Source organism: Lipophrys pholis (assembly GCF_963383615.2).
Source record: "Lipophrys pholis genome assembly, chromosome: 4".
Lineage (NCBI taxonomy): Eukaryota > Metazoa > Chordata > Actinopteri > Blenniiformes > Blenniidae > Lipophrys > Lipophrys pholis.
In genome coordinates this window covers 21,754,972-21,770,740 of record NC_137637.1, presented here as the reverse complement: position 1 = coordinate 21,770,740, position 15,769 = coordinate 21,754,972, and the positions used below count along the sequence as shown (strand labels likewise).

Below are 15,769 nucleotides of genomic sequence, written 5' to 3'. Positions count from 1 at the left end.
ACCCTGGCTTCATTCATTGCTGCCTGTGCTGCTGGAGACGCTCACACTGTCCGCAGCTCTACCAACAACAGCAGGCTTCAAACTGGGACCATGAGGGGCTCCTGCCGCTCGAGACACGCTCGGGAACGGACAGGTAGGGCGCAGACCGCTGCTGGCCGGAGTCCGTCACTTTGCCCGTCTTGTATTTCCGTGGCTGCGAGCAGCGCTACGGAGCAGCTGGCTAGCAGGCGGATGAAGTAAACAAGTCTGTGTCACGTAGGCTTCGCCTCGGAGCTGACAGGGCTGAGTACAGGCAGGACACACTGCGACACAGCCGGGGAGAGGGACTCCAAACCGGAGAGTTGAGATTGTTTCGCTGCTTCAGACTTAATGCAAATGGCTGTGGTGGTTTGTGTGCGGCTAGCACCCTGACACTGTGCTGCTGCCGCAGGTTAGTGAGCCAGGCAGTGACATGTGAGAGAGACCCGTGTGTACACAACACATCCTGTCACTGCTCGCGAGCCACACACACAACACTGGTATCGAACTGTCTCCGTTTCATCGAATTTGTGACTGCAGAGATGTTTCTGGGACTGCTCGAAGTTTATGCAGACGATGTCATAAGGAAGTGATGCAGGGCTTTACTGTGTGGCAGTAGGAGGAAGAGTAAGTCTAGAAATAAGTCCTGCCTGGAAGCCATGACCTTCATGCTCGCCTATAAACTCATGTGTTAGCTCTGGAGGTCTGATGATCCCCTACAACTACACTTCAGTTAGACGTGCTGTACTGTTATTTAGAATAAACTCATTTGGATTGATTCCCATCAGCAGCCAGTATGAGGTTCACTGCAAAGAGCCGCTGTAAAGTCTACTTTGTCACAGCATTCACAGCACCGGCTGGGACAGATGGAGGGGAGATTTTTATAGGTCAGTTTGAGTCCACCGTCCTGACCTCACAGGTGCTCTGCTGTATCAAAACCCACTTGGAGGTGACGTTCAGTTTGTATGTGCATGCTATTGCCTAATGTTGCTATAATAATAGTCTGCATTCCAAAAAACCACAGAGTTGAGCAGGTGAGTGCTGACAGAATGGGTGAGATAATCCTGTGAATTACTTATTGTAACAGTATGCTGTTATGCAACTCTGTTCCTCATGTATGCTGGAGGGCCTGTTTTGCTGTGCTGTCATGTTGACAAACACTGTGCAGACAGGGCAGACAGTTCTTTGTGTGTGTGTGTCTGTGTGTGGTCACTGCGCTTTAAATGTCTGTGGCCCGAGCTGTTGTGGCAGATGTATGAGGGATGAAGAGAGCTCAGGCTGTGTCGATGAGTAGGAGATGTACTCTGCTGACTGGCTGCCTGTCTGCCTACAGAAACCCAGAGAGAGAGAGAGAGAGAGAGAGCAACAGCAAGAGAGAGGTGGGGCAGAAAAACAGGAAAAACACACATGAGCATTGCTGTGTGTCTGTGGAGGCTGGTATGTTTATTCTAGGAGCACAAGTGAACAAATGGAAACAGCTGTTTTGTATTTTAGCTGTAAAGTGAGGTGATAGTAGCTGCCATGCATAGTAAGGCTCCCTTTTACGCGTAATAGTATTGACAGTGTGATGCTCCTGATAAAAACCCACAACATTTTCTATATGATATTGTGAGTATCCATATGTGTTTGGCGGTGCAGAGAGATTGAATCGTTGTCCAGCGGGTGCAGCAGAACCAGATTATGTCACTACATGCATGGTTGTTGTGTTGCCATGCAGGGTGTTCGTCCTCTTTCCTTGTCGGCTGCTCAGACTGTTGTTCTCCTTCTCCCAGTGTTTCCTCTCTCGGCTATTCTCAGTGCTTCATTTCTCTGATGCTTTTATCACCATCAGATTTCTAAAATAAATCTTTAGCGTATCACACTTCCTCCTGTCCTGGTTCACAGGCTATCACTCTCTCGCTTGCTGCGCCACTCTCCCTCGCTCTTCCTCCTCCTCCTCCTCCTCATCCTCATACCCTCCCTCCCTGTGTCTGCTCTTTATCTGGGGGAAAGTTCACCCGCTTGCTCAGAATCACATTAGAGGCTTCCAGCGAGGCTGCAGCCTACATGAGCACTGCCTTTGGAATAACTGTACAAATGCTCGCAGAATGCGTCGACCTGATGTTTTGCATATGTGACCACTGTCTCATTATAAGTGTTATATTGTCGTGTTCAACCGTGTGAATGTAGCACTATTGTCTTTGTGCATTGGAGGAAGGAGGCTGGGTTATTTTGGGCTCGAGGAAATAATTCCTTCTGTCATTCTCGGCGCCTTGTGATGCTTTGTAAACACACGAGTGATTCAGTATTGCCCCGCTAACGGACAGAAAATCCCATATTTGATCGTCTTTTGTTGAAGTCTTTTGTCACGGATGTAATAATAATATGTTTTCTGATGATTCAATGAGAGGAGCTGCATCCTTTCTATAGCTTATGAAACATTTATGGTGTTTCGGTTTCGTGTTATTCATTGGACGTTAAATTGGGAGGTATCACCACGGCATGCTGGGAAATATTTTGAGCATCCCGAGTTCTGTGATGAGAAGCTATTTGATGGATGTAATACAGCCTCCTCTGTCTGTTGCTAAGTGCTGGACCAAACGTCATATCTCAGCTTGATTTTCTAGCTTTCAGCTATTATGATTCACTTTTAGTTTGGAGGGGTTTTCTTTTATCATTATTATTTTTCCTATTTAATTTTTTATCTACCCCATATTTTGACCAATGTTTGTCAAAATGTACCATCGCTGTATTCATTGTTTACCTAGTTTATTTGATCTTATCATTTGCCAATTATAATAGGCATTTTGGTTTGTGTTTAAGTAAATCTTAATGCGATAATGTTTTAATGCTTTACCCATTGTCAAGTCATAACCTTGTTGAGGAAAAGGAGTAATGGCCTTTCTGCACAAAGGTCGCACATTGTCCTTGTGTTGTAGTTTGGTTTACTGGAAGTTGTTTATCACGTGTTTCTCGTCCAGTTTCTAAATGTCCTGTTCTAAATGTTTCTAAAGGAATGTCCTGATTGGCTTGGGGTCAGTTTTAGTGTTTTCTCGGTGATCAGCACTCGGGTGCGAACGACCCGTAGAGATGGCGTTGCTGCTGCTCGCGTCACCCTCTGAACCAACTGCCTCTCATGCTCACACGTTTTTCGCTAGAAAAGGCTTGAAACGTTCAATGAGCCTCACGTGTTGTGGCTATTTTTAGCTTATCACCCTACATTTATAAAAATGTGTCAAAGTAGATGAACACTAGGAAATGGAAAGGGAAAAAGTCGTCGTTCAAGAAGCTACAAAATACGAAGGGAACATAAACATGGTGGTCCTTGTGTCGTCATGGACGGTGACCATGGAAATGTGACACTTCGCCAGTTTTTACTGGAGCAGCAACGATGTATTAGATTTAGATAACCAAATGTGCTTCCTAGTTGAGAAACCACCATAATCCAGCTGTTGTCATATTAGTAAATGTTTCACAGCTTCAAGGACGTCGTGGTTTTGTGACCTAAGACAATATGCGATAAAATTCAGACGGTGTCGACTATTTCGGCAACCTGCAGCCTGTTTGTTATGTTCTCATGTAGTTTGTTTTGTTGGAAAATAAAATACCAAAACAGTGGATGCATAAGTACTTCAAGCTCACTTTGCAAAATTGGCATCCCAAGATGGTCTCTCTCTCTGAGCCACGACCACGTCCATATTCTCCTCTTCCTCCTCCTTTTTGTTGGGGGGGGGGGATTTCTCTCCAAACATCTAAATGTCCCAAGAGTTCACGTTTATGTTCAGGATGTGTTATTATTGCACAATCACGTCGATTCCCATCTCCGTAGGCTGCGATTCCGCTTTCGTTTCATCATGCCAGCTGCACGCAGCAAACTTCATGTTGTGGCCCAATGTTTATTAGATTCATGTCGTACAATATGACTAGCTGTGAACTTCTGTAGGAGCCCTAAAGCTCTGTTTACACTACAACATTTCAAGTGAAAATGCACCATTTGGAAACAGTGTGGTTTTTTTATGTACGGCCACTGTTTTTATATAATAAAACCATGTGTGCACACACACACAGAACAGTATGCTGTAAACAGTGAAACTCAGTGTCAGGTGTTTATAAGAAATTAAATGTGTTTCCACATGTGATCCAGGTGTCGGTGTGGTAAATGTACACTTGATTGGTAAAGTAATGTTGAATTCAATAGTGAAGTGCACACACTGCATTCTTTGTTACGAAAATTAATCCTTCTCGCTCATGCACGGAACGATTTATTATGACCATGTGCATGTGCCGTACCAACATTTCAAAATAAAGTTCTGTTTACACGGAGACAGAGCATTTTCAAAAAGTTGCTTTCAGTGACTCCACGCGCTGTTTTGTTGTAAACGAACCGCCAGATCGCCTTGAAAGTTTCCATTTTCACTTGAAAACGTTGTCGCGTTAACAAGAGCTGCAGTAACTACTTTGTTTGCCACATTGTCCCTTCGTGAAGCAAATTACTGTGTGACTTTATATGTCGAGATTTGCAGTCTTGAAAATAGCGACGACTTGATTCCAAAATAAGCCTACACTGGCAAAGAGAGGAACTGGTGATGAACTAAAGTAACCAGCTGGAGATTGGCAGGCGGTTGTGAAATGTTTTTTAATACAACACACCTTTGTGCTAATGTTGGCGTGTCTGTTAAGGTGAAGTGAACCTTTAGCCACATTCTGCTACTTGTTCTTCAAAGTCATCCTGTTGCTTACTGTCTCGACATGAATAGGTAATGAAAAGTCGGAAAACGTCCCAGAGGGAATTAATTATACGAGAATAGTAACTATAGCAACAAACCTGTGTGGATGAGAAAGTCGAATAAAAATGTTCTCTAGTGAGAAGTGAAGCCCGTTTGAGGTTTGTCAGGGAGCAAACAGTTTCCTAAGTTTTGTTTTGTTTTAAATTGTATGTTCTGTGATAGTACTGCGCAGATTTGCATTTTAATTATTGTCATGTCACACCTCTTATATTTGTTGACGGGAAAGAATCTACAGGTTTGGCACATATGTAGATATAAAGCCACTAACTTAACTAACACCAGCGTTATTTGTTAAACTTCTTTAAACACTTTTATAAGAGTAGTTTCAGTGTAACTTTACCTATAATATGAAACTTGACCTTTATTTTGTAGCTGCTTGTTGAAAGAATCTGGTGAAACGGTTGTTGTTTGTCTGGCTGCGAGTAATGGGATCAATGCCAGACTGTGGAGTGAAGTGTCTCTGTGATGGGATTACTGCTGTCAGACATGACCTTTGGTCCTGTGTACTGCTGCACTGGATGTCTGACTGATAACACACTTGCTCTTGTACAACACACTCTTAATAAGAAATTAATTATTAGACCTAACTGTGGTGGGTACCTCTGCGATGATAAGCTTTTGTGTTTGTGAGTACACAGCGCCCTCTGGTGTCGAAGCGGTGGCATAGACAAAGAAAAACAGCTACCTCCTGAGTGCTTTCACTATTTGTGAATTAAGCCATAGTCTTAGATTTAAATTAGTTTGTATGAAAATAGATTTTGAGGGAATCACAACTGTTTTAAGTTGCTGCGATCAACCCAAAATGAGCTACTATTATCCTCAAACGCTAAAATGTCTCATCTTCAACATCTGACATGCTGTTTATGTTGTACAAAGAATAACATTTTATGAAATCTGCAGATCTTTACATTATTTTTTATCTACTGTCTGAAAAAAGACAATGTGTAATTTTTGTATGTTTGGTGAAACTTTCGAGCTGTGTTATCTGCAATTTTAATGGAAAATGGACCAGAAATTGAGGATAAAAATGGCTGTTTTGAGGTCTCAAACTCAGATCCTGGAAGGCCGCGGCCCTGCATGTTTTCCATGTCTCCCTCCCCTGAATCTCCTGATGTTTCATCACCAGATTCAGCACAAAGCCAGACAACCAGGCGTTCATTGCAGTCAGCTGTTTGCATACAGGGAGACATGGAGGTCATGCAGGGCTGCGGCCCTCCAGGACCTGAGTTTGAGACCCCGGGACCTTATAACATATAGGAAAAGAAAAGCAGTATTCTGCCTAATTTTTAGTCTGTCCTGTGTTAACAGAAAGCAATAGACAATCACCTGTACACATCAACACATTAGTTTAGAGCTACCACTCATCCTAGGCATATTTGTTGACGTTGAGCAGTGTCTGGATACAACAGAGAACAATCAAACTCCCACAGAAAGGCGAGAGCCTGGAATCAAGCTCAAGTACTTTTGCTGGGATGCAACAGGGCTAACCACTGCTGCACTGTTGCACGATTTGAAAAGGAAGTTTTGAATCAGCTGTCCTCTAAAGTCATGATCAGCCATATGCAGCAGAGTTTGCATTCTTCTCACATGGTCGTTTTGTTGTTGTTGCATACATTTTAAAAGCAAATTCATTTTGAGGTGTGACAACCACACAACTGTTAAGTCAAAGAACTTTAGTTCAGGAGTAGTACTTGACTGTATAGGAATCCAAAAATGTATCTATTATGAAAACAGTTGATAAATTTCTTGTTTTATGTCTTTTTTTATTTTTTTACTATGATACTATGACAATATGCACTTTCAATTTGTTACATATCAAAGTGAGCTAAATGCCTTTTCACTATTTTTTCACGTCAAGAAAGTAATCTAATGAAATGTTCTGCTGTGTGTTTGTTCCTGAATGGTGTGTGATCACGGGCCTGGGGTCTGGGCGACCCGTGACTCCATAAAACGCCACTCTTTCAGTTTTCCTGTGCATGTGTTTTTATCTGAGCTTCCCGCAGTTTGCACGCCCTCCTTGTGTCCCTGTTCCTCTCTCCTATTGGCTGCCGGGTTCTGGGTCTCGCCTCTGATTGGCTCATCTCTCGGTTGCATCCTCTGCCCATGTGTGCTGCATGTGAAGGCCTCAGCGTTTGTTGTTCACAGGATGTGCGCACTGCGGTCGTTATTACGGTAATTTCCTTGAAGCGTAGGACTCTACTGAGAAACGGATGTCTGGAGATGTTTTTCACGTTAAACTTAAGGTCCTGCACACACTACAGGATAATCAGTGATGCACATGTTCAATATTTGCAACAAGAAATCTTGTATCACGGGACTGTAATCACTCAGTTTCACTGTATTATTCCTCACTGCTCTTTAACTTTATATTTTCCATCAGTTTGTTTTGAGGCTGTTTCCCTGGTGTGTACACGTTTTGTGTTGGGATATTAATTAATCATCTTGACAGCAGAGTAGAAGTGTGCTCCATAAATTCATTTTCCCGCAGTTCTGTCAGACGTGACCATTATTATTATTAACCTCATTATTACAGATAAACCCTCATGGAGCTAAGCAGACTTGGAACAAGTCAATAACAAGAACAAAAACATCCTTCAAAGCCCCAGAAGTCATCTGAGAGTTAAAACAATAAAGTAGTACATGATATACTAGTAGTAGGAGATCACCAGTGATAACACAATATAGCACAACATTGGTTTATTGCATGATGTTTGACTTATAATACAACATAGTTTCCTTTATTTACACAATTTCCAAAAACACCTTTTTGTTTTTACATAACTTTAAATAAAAAACTGTCCATTACATTTAAATGTAAACTCTAAGTTCCCTAAATATACATGGTCATTATGTCATTTTGTTCAGGATGGACTTCAGTTTGGAGAGGATCATCCTGAACAATGTGTCTCGTCCCCTCCATGATGTCCTGGTGCACCTTCAGCTGCTGAATAATACCACCAAAGTGGAGCACAGATCCACAAGAGTTCCTTCATTCCTGTGGCCACAACACTCTATAGCTCATCTTTGTAAATAGTGGTTGTTGTGTTTTTCTGGTAATTTCATTATATGCTTATACCAGTAGTCCCTCAACCCCATTATATATTAATATTTACACTTTATTTTGCTATTTATTCTGTGTTCCTTACTTTGTGGAGCTATGCTACAACAATGTCCTTCTGGAATTGACATAGTATTTTTGCTCTATTTATTGTGTTTTTCTCTCCCATAATTGGGCCTATCTGGTTGAATTAAACTTATCTGTGGAATTATTTAAGTAAAACTTAATACAAATGATGTTTGCAGCATTTATTTGTCACCCAACTGGACAAAGTACGACAAAAATACTGATAAATGTAATAGGACAGCGTGAACTTCCTCAACTCAGAACACGGTTGGCTGCGGTGTTTGCAGTGCGCGCATAGTGCGGTGTTTACGGTAAGAAGGAGCTGCTGTTCCTCAGCTGACATCCTCCCCCTGCAGCCCGCAGCTGAACCACACAGCCCGGGCTGAAGCCCACCGCCTCAGTTCTGCGCGCATCAGCCTTAAGTCACAATGTTAGACAACGAGGAGTTCATGCTGGAGGCTCTTCCCCGGGAATTGACCCAGAACCCGCTGAGGAAGATCTGGATGCCCTGCAGGACCGGACACATCGCGCACAGACGCGGTAAGCTGCAGCTGGCAAGTGCGCAGAGGATGAGACTGGGAGGTGATGCAGGGCGTCTGTTCATGCCTGGGATTTTTTCTTCCCCCTTCATTTAATTTTTTTTAACGCAGTCTCTTTTTTTTAATTTTTTTTTATCGAGTTTGGTTCGAGACAAGTTTATTTCTCGAGCCGTGAGATGAATCCCGGCATGTGACGCGACGCGCTGCAGGATGATATGATGCGTTTTGCGCCTGGCTGTGTTGCATCATGTTCGGCTTGTCTGGTCCTTTATTACCCCGATATCACATGAGCCGAGGTAGACAGGAATCACGCTTCTGTGTGTGTGTGTGTGGGGGGGGGGGTCATAAATCCTTTTCCTCTGGACTGTCATTTTCTGGCAGATCGTCCAGCGTTAGATTGACAGTCTGGTTCCGACACTGGTCAGCCCCCCCCAATCGAATTTCTGTCTAGTTTGCTCTTTCTCTCCGTTGGTCGAGTTTCTTTCCACCTCTTTTTTTTTTTTTTTTTTTTTTTTTGCTGAGTCAAGTCAAGACCCCTCCCCAGTCCCCCAGAGCTGATAGTTCTCTCTTCTCACGCCTCCCAGGTCCACCAGAAACAAAATACTTCGCACAGTTTAACTTTGTATCTCATAATGTTGCATGCATGCAGGAGCACAAAGGACGTTTATTGCATATTCATGAAATGCCTCACAATAAGACAATAGTGGCATCAGGGGGACATTGAAGTGCAAAACCTTTAGAGAAAAGTCTCAGTGAGGAGCCATTGTTGATTTCAGACCAGAGAAGCCATTGTCCATTTGTTTCAGGACCCATACTCCCCCCTCCAAGGACCAAAGTTGGAAACGCATCTACAACAAAAGAGAAAATAAAATATTGCTCCTTCTATGCAGGTGGTTTTCCTTTAGCAGCAGTGAGTTTCTGTAGCGACGTGTGTCACTGTGGCATGTAATCATGAAGGAACCTTCAGGACTAATTAACCTTCATGTGAATGAGAACAGCGAGGACACGCAAGGGACTCAAATTTAACAGGAAGGACAAAACATATTGATTAAAAGTGTTGGTTGTTTTTTTTCTGTGTCCCGTCTTTTTGTTTCAGTGTGTATGACGAACTGCCCGACCCTCATTGTGACTGTTGGACTTCCCGCCAGAGGAAAGACGTACATCGCAAAGAAGCTCACTCGCTACTTGAACTGGATCGGAGTGCCGACCAAAGGTACGAGCTGCAGCTCCACAGAAGGATCTTTATTTAAAATATACGTCTCTGGGTGTCCTCAGTCATCCAGGTTAATGTTTTGATGAATGAGACATGTCTGCGGTCCCCTCCTGTGTCAGATTCCGTACGTTTAAAATGCATTTGCATGTCGTCTATTCCAGAATTTAACGTGGGGCAGTACCGGAGGGAGTGTCTGAAGATCTACAAGTCCTTTGAGTTTTTCCGTCCCGACAATGAAGAAGGCCTGAAAATTCGACGGTAAATAGACGCTGGTTACTCTGGTCCCGATGACACAACAACAAAAACACGTTTGAACCTTTTGTTTACGTGTAAACGAAGCTACAAGACACCAAAAATGATTCTGTCGGAAAACAGTCGGTCTTTCCGTTTGGTGAGAGGGTCGATGTGTACCACCTGCGTTTACTGTTACTCTTCTAAAAACTTTACCAATACGTCCCTGTACTTTGATTGACACGATACCCAGTCAATATTGTCCCGTATTTAACGCCACATTTGGGAGAAGCTCCACTTCTCTATCGGTCCAAACAAACGACCCTTGTACATCATCGCTGACGGAACAAGAAGTCATTCATGCCACTGCTTGTTGTTTTTTCCAGGGTACTGATTGGCCAGCATGGCTTTATGCCTCTCGTTCCACTGCCACTTATCGGTTTGACCTGTTCTTAGTTGCTCTTAACAAGGTTTAAAACATTTTTTGTATACTACAGATGGTAAAATGTCAGTTTTTGTAAACACATTTTAGTTTAAAGGGCTTCACCAGCCAACCAATCAACCAACACTCCTACCTCTGAGCGCTGCTTCAAGTGCTTCAGTAACGGCTGACGGAGGTCATCGGGTGGATTGAAAACCGTCACACCTCCTGCTGTTTTTTGCTCACGATCGAACCGCCTAAAACTGTCAAATTGTACTTTTAACGTCATAAGATAGTCTTTGTTGCATTAGAGATTATGAGTTCAATCCTTTTAACGAATCCATTTTAATCCTGAAACTGTCTCCGGTGGTTTTCTGCAGGCAGTGTGCTACGTCGGCACTGAACGACGTGCGGGAGTACCTGAGTGTGGAGGGAGGACAGGTTGCGGTGAGTCCCTTTTGCTCTCCTTGACCTCTGCAGAAAAGAACGGTACACCAAATATAAAGGTGTCTGTGCTGCATTACCGATGCCCTTTTGTTCTGCCTCTCAGGTGTTTGATGCCACAAATACAACAAGAGAACGAAGAGGGACCATCATCAAGTTTGCAGAGCAAAATGGCTTTAGGGTGAGTTTCTTTTTGTTGTTTTCATATTTGTAAACGTTTTGTTAGTTGCCACCAAGGTAACTGTTGTTTGCTCTGTTCAGGTGTTCTTTGTGGAGTCTGTGTGTGAAGATCCAGATGTAGTTGCTCAAAACATTGTGGTGAGTTTGGACTCTTTTTTTTTTCTTCTTCTTCTTCCTGAATTTATTCATTTAAAAAAAAAAAAACACATGATACTATTTTTTCTAAAGAAGCCTCTCAGATGCTTTATTTTGAACTACCGAGAACAATTCCAGGTGGAATCCACATGAAACTGTCCGAACTGAGACGCAGACCAGGAGACCTGACCTGCGTCCAGTGGTGGTGGACAGGATTGTCAGAAGTGGGGAAAAGGCTGCAGTCAGTCGGGGAGATGAAATGTGACCGGAATGATAATAAACATCGTCTTTCAGGGGTTGTAGTTACAATTACTGAGTCACAGTTACTCTGTTCTGGTCCCAAAGTGTGTCAACAATATTCAGAACAGAGAGCGAGCTCTGGATTAAATTCCAGATCAACATATTAAAAAAAAAAAGGCTTCAAGCAGGAAAGAGCAGTGGACTTCATGTTATTTCCTCTCTTATCGTCCTCTCCACTGTGTGTTTGATTTTTCTTCAGCAAGTCAAACTGGGAAACCCAGACTACATAGACTGCAACTCGGAGGAGGCCGTGGAGGACTTCATGAAGAGAATCAAGTGTTACGAGTCTTCGTACCAGCCTCTGGACGAGGTTCTAGACAGGTGAGGGTGACCTGGAGTGACTCTGGATGTAGAGGGCGGCGCAGTGGTGCAGTGGTTTTGTCTCACAGCTCTGCTTTCATCTTCCTTAATGCCTTTTCTATGCGGGCTTGGGTTGGATTAATCTTTCCAGATAACTTATTGGACTTCTGGTTTCAGGGACCTGTCCTACATTAAGATCATGGATGTGGGCCGCCGGTACCTCGTGAACCGCGTCGTGGACCACATCCAGAGCCGGATCGTCTACTACCTGATGAACATCCACATCACGCCGCGCTCCATCTACCTGTGTCGGCACGGCGAGAGCGACCTCAACATCAAGGGACGCATCGGAGGAGACTCTGCCTTGTCTGCCCGAGGAAAAGAGGTGTGTGCGTCTGCGCCGTCGGTCCCACTGGCAGTAAAGCATCCAGGTTTTAGGTTGGGAATGATCCGAATGTTGTTCCTTCTAGTTTGCTAAGAAACTGAGGAAATTCATCGAGGAGCAGAATATCAAAGATCTTAAGGTTTGGACCAGCCAGATGAAGAGAACGATCCAGACCGCAGAGTGCCTGGGAGTGCCTTACGAGCAGTGGAAAGCGCTCAACGAAATAGACGCCGTGAGCCGACTTCAGAATTTGGCACAAGATAGTCCGGGGGCACTTGTGTGGAAACCTAAACCCATTTGTTCCTCTCCGTCCTCAGGGTGTGTGTGAAGAAATGATGTACGAGGAGATCCAGGAGCACTACCCTTTGGAGTTTGCGATGCGAGACCAAGACAAATACCGCTACCGCTATCCCAAAGGAGAGGTGGGAGTTTAATAAAAAAACGCTCTGGAAGTCGCTCCACGCCTCCCAGAAATCCTCTCGAGTGTTTGAGCGGCTTGTGGTTTTCTTCCAGTCGTACGAGGACCTGGTCCAGCGGCTGGAGCCGGTCATGATGGAGCTGGAGAGGCAGGAGAACATTCTGGTTGTGTGTCACCAGGCCGTCATGCGATGTCTTCTGGCCTACTTTCTCGACAAGTCTGCAGGTGAGAACCGCCAGAATAATGTGGATCCCAAAGGATCAATTGGGTCCTCAGTCCTGTACCTTATGTGGACCGTTAATAGATTAATACATTTACCGTCACTCTAGGATATGACTTATATCTATTTTGAGCAGGGATTGTTATTTTGAAGTGTGCTGAGTCATGAACTTTCTGGAATAAGAACATCCTGTGTTCGGTCTCTTTCTACAGATGAGTTGCCTTATCTTAAGTGTCCTTTGCACACCGTGCTGAAGTTGACTCCTGTGGCCTATGGTGAGTGACTTCAAGTTAAAAAAAATAAAAAAAATAAATCATGTTCCCAATTTATCCCTGTTGTGTGTGTAATCTGGAAAAGAAAAAATCCTCATCACGTTCTAACTGCCCTCCGTTTCTTTGCTCCGTCAGGGTGTAAAGTGGAGTCCGTCTATCTGAGTGTGGACGCTGTGAACACACACAGAGACAGACCCGAGGTAGGTATCACAGGCAGCACTTAGTCCTCGCTGTGTAGTCCTCCTGGGGACCGTCTTCTCACACGCGGAGACTGTGTCTTGGTTTCAACTGTGCCTCTCGAGCTATTTGGTGTGCCTCTCCTCCTCCTCGAGCTGAGCTCCAGCTGATCCGTCCCTTTCTTTCTATTAAACAGAGACGGTAAACGTTTCACACAGAGGGGGGAAGCAAAGTTCAGGCTCCAGCCACCGGCGCCCTCTGACAGGAATCTAAACTGTGACACCCCTTACCTTAGAGTCTGTCTGGACTCTCACACTTCGCTTTTATTAGTGTGACTCGGCAGGAAGCAGCAGCAGCCGCCGCCGCCGCCGCCGCGGTGCAGCGGTAACCTCAGTAGCGAGCGCAGAGCTGGAATCTAGTCTTGTGTGTACCGATAAGAATGTGAGAAGGAAATCTGGCGTTCTGGAGACTTGCAGGAATTAATTGCTTTTTATTTGCACGTCGTGAAAGAATCATGTTGAGTTTAGTCAACAGAAGAAATGAGTAGCATTAAAAGGAGTGTGTGACTATATAATCTAAACTCTACAGAGACTGAAGGAAGAAACTTTCCTGACCTTTTGAAATAGTACATGAATACTTTCTGTATCACTTTGTTCTCTTTGTATTTTCACGGATGATGTGTGTCGTCATGCCACTTTTTTTTTTTTTTTTAAACCGACTGTGAATGATGCTTTTCACCCTCGCCAGCGTTTTTTCACTGCGTCTAAACTTACGCACCATTCATTCTGAGTGAATCGCTTTGCTTGAGGCCAGATTTGTGTCCATCCTAATTGTTGTTTACCCGTTCCATGTGAAGGGCGATCCGCAGTGTCCACCAAAATTTCAAAAGCCTCTGCACATTGAAGAATGTGATCTGACCGGCGCGAGACAGTGTTCGAATCAAAAGCTTGACTGATTTTGATCCATTGTAACTCATTCTAATGTTTGTAAAAGTTTACAAATTGTAAAAAATCTATGAATAAATAGGTTTTCTATCGAAAAGGTTTTTTTTGGTGAAAACATTATTTTGTCCCGAGAGCCCGATTTCACTCGCACATCTCCCACCATCACCGACCCCTCGTGCTTAGTCGGCAGTTTGTTCAGTCCCCTTCACAAGATCATACATGGTGTCTGTGTCGCTGTCATCCCTTCATCATACTCGGACACGTCATCTCTCAGAGTATTGGAGTATTTTCTAAAGAATGATGGGATCTATATGTTTTCTGTCACTATGAGTTTCCATCCTGCTGTTTCTGCTCCCAAACAGGATTTTTTTCTGGCGGAGAAATCTTCTCTTATGAGCTGCCTTTTTTTTTTTTTTTTTTAAAAAAGCAGCACGCGGTCTCAGCGTCTTCGTTCTCGTGAAAGTGTTTCAACCTGCCGATCAGGAGTGCAGGACTGTAACAGAGTTTCCCCTCTCACCACTGTTTCAGAATGTGAATGTGCAGCGCAGCACTGAAGACGCTCTGCAGACAGTCCCCGATCACTTCTAGCGGCACTCCAGACCTCGTGCGACTCTCTTGAGCAGCTTTATGGGAACGCCGCTGTTCGCCCCCCCCCCCCCCTGCCCTTCGCCGGGCGGCTCCTTCACTCGTACCGAGATTTGTTCCCAGCGTCCCACCACCGTAAAGCACTTTCACCAAGTTTCATCCAGTTTTATACGTGTTTTGTTTGGATTGTACAGAAGCTTTGACTCTCAGTGGGGGGGGGGGGGGAGAAAAAACTAGAGGCAAACGCCATTATTTTTGATATATGGTTCCACTGTTGATGGTGCAATAATGACATTATCACATTTTGACAAATTCCTCCATCTTTGTATTTAATATCCACTGTATATTGTGACTGTGTACTGCCACCAGAAGATGTTCTGACAATATGAAGATCACGTATATATATATATATATATATATATATATATATATATATATATATAGAGAGAGAGAGAGAAAATCCCGGAAAAGTCAGGGGACACTTAAATTACAAGTGATTATCTGTGTTTTAACAGTTTTCTCCGTTTCCTGGTCGTTGGTTTCTATTTTGTAGTTTGAGAAAGAAGAAGAAAAAACAAAAAGCAGCTGTGACGGTGCTCTGTGTATGTGAACAAACCGAGATGGAGATCTTTAACATTCCATACGGGAAGATACAAGTCTTCACTGTGAGAGCCACGAAAACAATAAGGCGAAGAAGAAAAAAGATGCATGAATACATGTGAGGCGTTTTCCCTTTACTGTATTTCACCTGCTTTAATCTTAAATCTTTACCGTTTCTTCATGATTGCTGTGAAATTAACGATATTTTGAGGTGTGGGGTTTGTTTTATTTTCCTCCTCCAGCACACGATGAAAAGCGACGACGTATCTCGACCAAATGTCTCACTTAGGACATCTTTAGGCCACTAAATTATTTTATCTGTGACAATACCTCGTTTTATGTGGGACTCTAAAGTCCGGTACTGTGCGTGCATGTTTGTGTAATAGCGTCCGTGTGTTTTATTCCTTTTTTTTTTTTTTTTTTAAAGAGAACACTGTACATTGTCTATGACTGTGCTTAAAAACTATTTTCAAAGGCCTTGTTTGTTTCAAATTGTC

At 43.6% G+C, this 15,769-nt stretch overlaps 1 protein-coding gene across 6 annotated transcripts; it reads left to right on the top strand.

Annotated features, from left to right (window-relative positions):
* pfkfb4b (6-phosphofructo-2-kinase/fructose-2,6-biphosphatase 4b) lies at positions 1–15,221 on the top strand. Of its 6 annotated transcripts, none has more exons than XM_080461546.1 (14): positions 1–133; positions 9,544–9,660; positions 9,822–9,918; positions 10,693–10,759; positions 10,863–10,937; positions 11,018–11,074; positions 11,571–11,692; positions 11,849–12,056; positions 12,142–12,288; positions 12,374–12,478; positions 12,570–12,699; positions 12,907–12,969; positions 13,102–13,166; positions 14,616–15,221. In XM_080461546.1, the coding sequence occupies exons 1-14, from the start codon at positions 91–93 to the stop codon at positions 14,673–14,675; spliced, it is 1,356 nt and encodes a 451-aa protein (XP_080317672.1). In that variant the 5' UTR covers positions 1–90; the 3' UTR covers positions 14,676–15,221. The 6 variants fall into 6 exon arrangements, with proteins under 6 accessions (XP_080317672.1, XP_080317673.1, XP_080317669.1 ...); XM_080461547.1 differs by lacking the exon at positions 14,616–15,221 and adding an exon at positions 13,340–14,188; XM_080461543.1 differs by lacking the exon at positions 14,616–15,221 and adding an exon at positions 13,342–14,181 and having other exon boundaries at positions 37–133; positions 13,102–13,170.
* Positions 15,222–15,769: the final 548 nt, after the last annotated feature.

Bases quoted from the DNA above. Each gene is read 5' to 3' on its own strand.
- pfkfb4b (XM_080461542.1), top strand. From the start codon at position 8,337: ATGTTAGACAACGAGGAGTTCATGCTGGAGGCTCTTCCCCGGGAATTG. The intron at 11,075-11,570 runs GTGAGTTTGGAC...ATTTTTCTTCAG, and splicing joins TAGTTGCTCAAAACATTGTG to CAAGTCAAACTGGGAAACCC. The intron at 12,700-12,906 runs GTGAGAACCGCC...CTCTTTCTACAG, and splicing joins CTTTCTCGACAAGTCTGCAG to ATGAGTTGCCTTATCTTAAG.